We start from the raw sequence: 3,991 nt of genomic DNA on the forward strand, positions 1-3,991 counted from the left end.
AAAAAGGGGGGGGGGGGGGGGGGGGGGGGCTGAAGATCAGAGAGCACAAGGTAGCCAGAAAGGGATGTTTGGGGAGTGGGAAAGCTTGAAATGGGCAAGAAGACAGGAGTGGGGGTTCTGAGTGAAGACAAGAGCCTGGGGCAGTGAGGAGGGGAATGGGAGGCTGGGAAGCAGCTGGCGTAGGGCTGGACAGTGGCGTCCTAGGCAGGGAGGGGCAGGGGCTTCTTAGGAACAGGAGCCAAACAGGAAGCCCAAAGCAGACTCCTCCTGCTGCCCCTGAGATCCCAGTTCCCTCACATGGGCCTGGCAGGCGGCCCTGGCACTGAGGGAGCATTTCCTACCACTCTCCACCCACAGGGAGCTGGAAGTGTGAGAGGCAGGCGAAGGGAGCCACATGCTTGCGCTGCCTCCTCTCAGAGATGGATGCAGGGCTGGGCTGAGGCTGGCAGCAAGCCACTCTGTAGTTGTGAGACCCTGTGGGAGGGACCAGTGGGCGCCCAGTGGGGAGACACAGCTGGGGAGGAACGCATTGCCCAGGAGAGCCTGCTCTGCTACTGCCTGAGGTGGGAAGCTGTGTCCCTCAGCCCACAGTTAGCTGTGTTAGTCAGACCACTCCTTTCTATTTAGCAGCTCTGCTTCTTGCAGTCCCTTCACAGTATTCAATGAAGTAAGCCCTCTGTTTGCAAATGTGTATGCTATCCAGCTCTGATTGCGTTAGTCTATAAAGGTGTAGGTCTACCCGGCCTCTGATAATTAGAGCCACCCTTCTTCAGCTGGCCCTTGATGTGGCCCAGGTGCAAACCATGTAATCAAGACGGTGCAACCACTGGCAAAGCCAAATAGATCCTTTCAGTATTCCTCAGGACCTGTGCTGGGGTGGGAAGCTGAAGGCAGGAATCATCACACTCCCTTTCCCATTTCTTATTCTTCTCTCCCTGTCTGTCTCTTCCAGACCATGCACAGGATTACCAGTGGATTGGTCTCAGTGACAGAGCTGTTGAGCATGATTTCCGTTGGTCTGATGGGAACTCCCTAGTAAGTCATGGCTGGAGGGGCAAGGGTGGTAGCTGGGATGGTGAGGGATATTTCTTTATTTATATGAAAGGCAATTCAGGAGAGAAGCACATCCACACACTCAGACTTGGGCTTTATAAAGGGACAGAGACCTTTGAATCACACTGGGGCTCTGTCTGCCACTTTGGAACCATCTTTTTCTTCTGTGTTTGTACAACATCTAGCACAGAGGAATCCAGACTGTGTCTGAGACACTACCACAAAACAAATAATAATACTATTGCAATATTTCTACTGATTAAAAGGATGGATGGGAAGGAGAGCACTAGGCAAACTGAAAAGCAGATGCAGAGGGGGAAGCAAAGGACAAAAAGGAGAAGCAAGAGAACAAAAATGAAGTGAAAAAGGAGGGAAAAGAGCTAAAGGGGAAAGGAGAGCTGAGGGGGAAGAAGGAATGTGTTTCCCAGTCTTAGAGGATGGTTTCTTATCTCTCCGCAGCAATATGAGAATTGGCGGCCCAACCAGCCTGATAACTTCTTTGCCGCAGGAGAGGACTGTGTCGTGATGATTTGGCATGAGCAGGGAGAGTGGAATGATGTCCCATGCAACTATCACCTCCCTTTCACCTGCAAGAAGGGAACAGGTGAGATGAAACCTGCCCTGATTTATTGCCTGAGTATTTCTAGACCCAAGCTACAGCAATAAAGCCTGTAACATAAAAGCAGTCCAAATTTGCCCTGCCAAGCCTCCCATTGCTATCTGACCAAGATCCCGAAGACAACACTTGAAATAACTGCAGTCTGTTCCATTTTATCTATATTATCTTTCGTATAAAGGTATGGCCAGAGCTAACTCACTGCGGCATGCAGCGTAGCTTCTGCTTAGATCAAAATGGAGCATGGTGTCCTGATCCTCTGTATCCTCCAGACTATGCCAAAACAGCTGTAGCACACATGGTTGAACTCAGTGGCTCCTGTGTTATCTATGCCTGAGCTCTAACCAGAAATAAGCACTAGTCATAGACCTGGGAATTGTCACTTATTCCAGCAATAGAACGGAGTAGACGCTTAAGCTCTGCACAGGAGCACTGCAAAAGGGCAGGTAGTGGAGACAAAATCTGTGTGGGTCTGAAATTGCAAAGGGGTTTTAGGGAAGCACAAGTTGAATTTGACAACGATGTACAACCACACACCAGTTCTTGAGGAAAAAGTACCCTTGGATGCAACTCTCCAGGGTGAGCTCTCCTGGACTGACTCTCCAGGGTGAGTTTCCCCAGCTGAGGCACCCCATCCTCCCTACAGCACCCCAGCCACAGAACTGCCTGCTCTGTGCTGAGCTATTGGAGTTGGCACTAACACCACCTCCTGCTGAGTCACTGACACCCAGCCCTGCTGCTCCTGAGTTCTCCTTGGAGATTTCTTATGCAAGTACTGATCAAATCAAGCCTGAAGCAAGGTCGCCATCTGGGGATGATGCAGATGTAGAGAGAGGAGAGTGCCAGGATGCTTAGGCACAGTGGATAATGCTCTTTCATAGCTCCCTTCCTTGATGTGAAATAACTGTCTTCCACCCCTTCCTACTTCAAGGTGGTGCACCTTTTCTGTCTCCCCTGACACCAACCCCCATGTCCCTACCTTCTCCAACCCCATTTAGAATCAGTTTTATCCCCTTTTCCAAGCCAAACAGTAACCCACATGCAAAGCCTAGTTTCAGCAAGCCTGATCCAAGCCATCTGTTTCCACCCACTAGGACCCCCAGTGGTAAAGAAATAACAAAAGCCTCCCTGACAGCCATTCTCTTGTGTCTGGCTCTCACTGCAAACATGCCTTTCCGGAAAGGAAGGATGGGACCCTTTGGAATACTGTTGCTAAGTTTCCCGGCTAGCCACAGCATTTCAATCTCCCCCGTGACTAAATTTCAGAGACAGTGGTGACCGCAGCAGAATCACAAAAGGGGTTTAGTTTTTAATTAGCTGCCTTTTATTTATTGCCTCCATCTATTTCCCCCCATTACACAAAGGAAATGTTTCCTCCTTTGTTAGTTGTTTCCGGGGCCCCCTAGCCTTGCTGATGGACGTGGTGAAAAAGCAAATCAGGTCTGGGTGATGGTAGGCACTTAGCAACCCTGGCATCAAGTGCTGGCATGTAATAGATGCCAGCGTTCCAGTATGGAAACCCCTTTCCTGTCCAGATTAAAGGTATCCACAGGGAGATGGCCGTGCCCATACTGCAGGTGGGTGTGCAGCCCGGCAGCGTAGAGCCCTCTGCTCCAACAGGCTGATGGTTCATCTCTGTTTCAGAGGAGATGGGAATTCAAGGCCTCAAACGCACATGACTGTTAATGACCCCTGGTACTTTTCCCATGAGCTAGAGCAGGGCTGCTGCAAGCAGATCTGGGTTCTTCCTCCAAGTCACTCAAATAGGGCCCTGTGGCTGCAAGTTCAGACTTTTCTTCCCTTCCTGCTTGTGTCAGTTTTCCATTGCATGGCAGCCTGGGAGGCAGGAAGGGCAAACAAGCTGGTTAATGTGGATGGGAGTTGATACAGTCAGGTGAAGCATGCCTAAAGGTTTCCTAGTAACAAGGGAGTATCTTAGCCAAGCGTACAATCCAAGGGAATCACCCTGATTCTCCAAGTGGTCTGGAGTTACCATGACCGCACAGCATCCAGCCAGCACAGAGCATCTCATGCTTACACCATGTAACACTGGAGGAGGAACAGATTGACTTTTATTAGTACATGTTTTGGATTGGGTATCCAGAAAAAAGATGACAAAGCTGATATGGAAATACAAAGCGCCCGAGCGAGGGACTAACAATAGAGGGATGGGGGAGAGGAGGGGAACACGACTAGGTTACAAGTGATACAATGTTAGCCAACTAAGCCCGGGGGTGGGGGATGTGGGGAGGGGGAGGGGGTTCCCGACGCTGAGAGAGAAAGGAGATAGGTACACACAAACCCGTTACCATGGTCCGCAAT

General features: G+C 50.3%; 1 protein-coding gene across 2 annotated transcripts in view; it reads left to right on the forward strand.

Annotated features, from left to right (window-relative positions):
• The window catches only part of ACAN (aggrecan), a 94,389-nt gene that overhangs the window by 82,287 nt on the left and 8,111 nt on the right, over positions 1-3,991 (forward strand). For both annotated transcript variants that reach the window (XM_019504064.1, XM_019504065.1), the window contains 2 exons: positions 953-1,035; positions 1,513-1,657. In XM_019504064.1, coding sequence (XP_019359609.1) covers positions 953-1,035; positions 1,513-1,657 — 228 coding nt within the window. The remainder of the gene's footprint in view (positions 1-952; positions 1,036-1,512; positions 1,658-3,991) is intronic.

Source organism: Gavialis gangeticus, unplaced genomic scaffold (assembly GCF_001723915.1).
Source record: "Gavialis gangeticus isolate Ggan-Ray unplaced genomic scaffold, GavGan_comp1, whole genome shotgun sequence".
NCBI lineage: Eukaryota > Metazoa > Chordata > Crocodylia > Gavialidae > Gavialis > Gavialis gangeticus.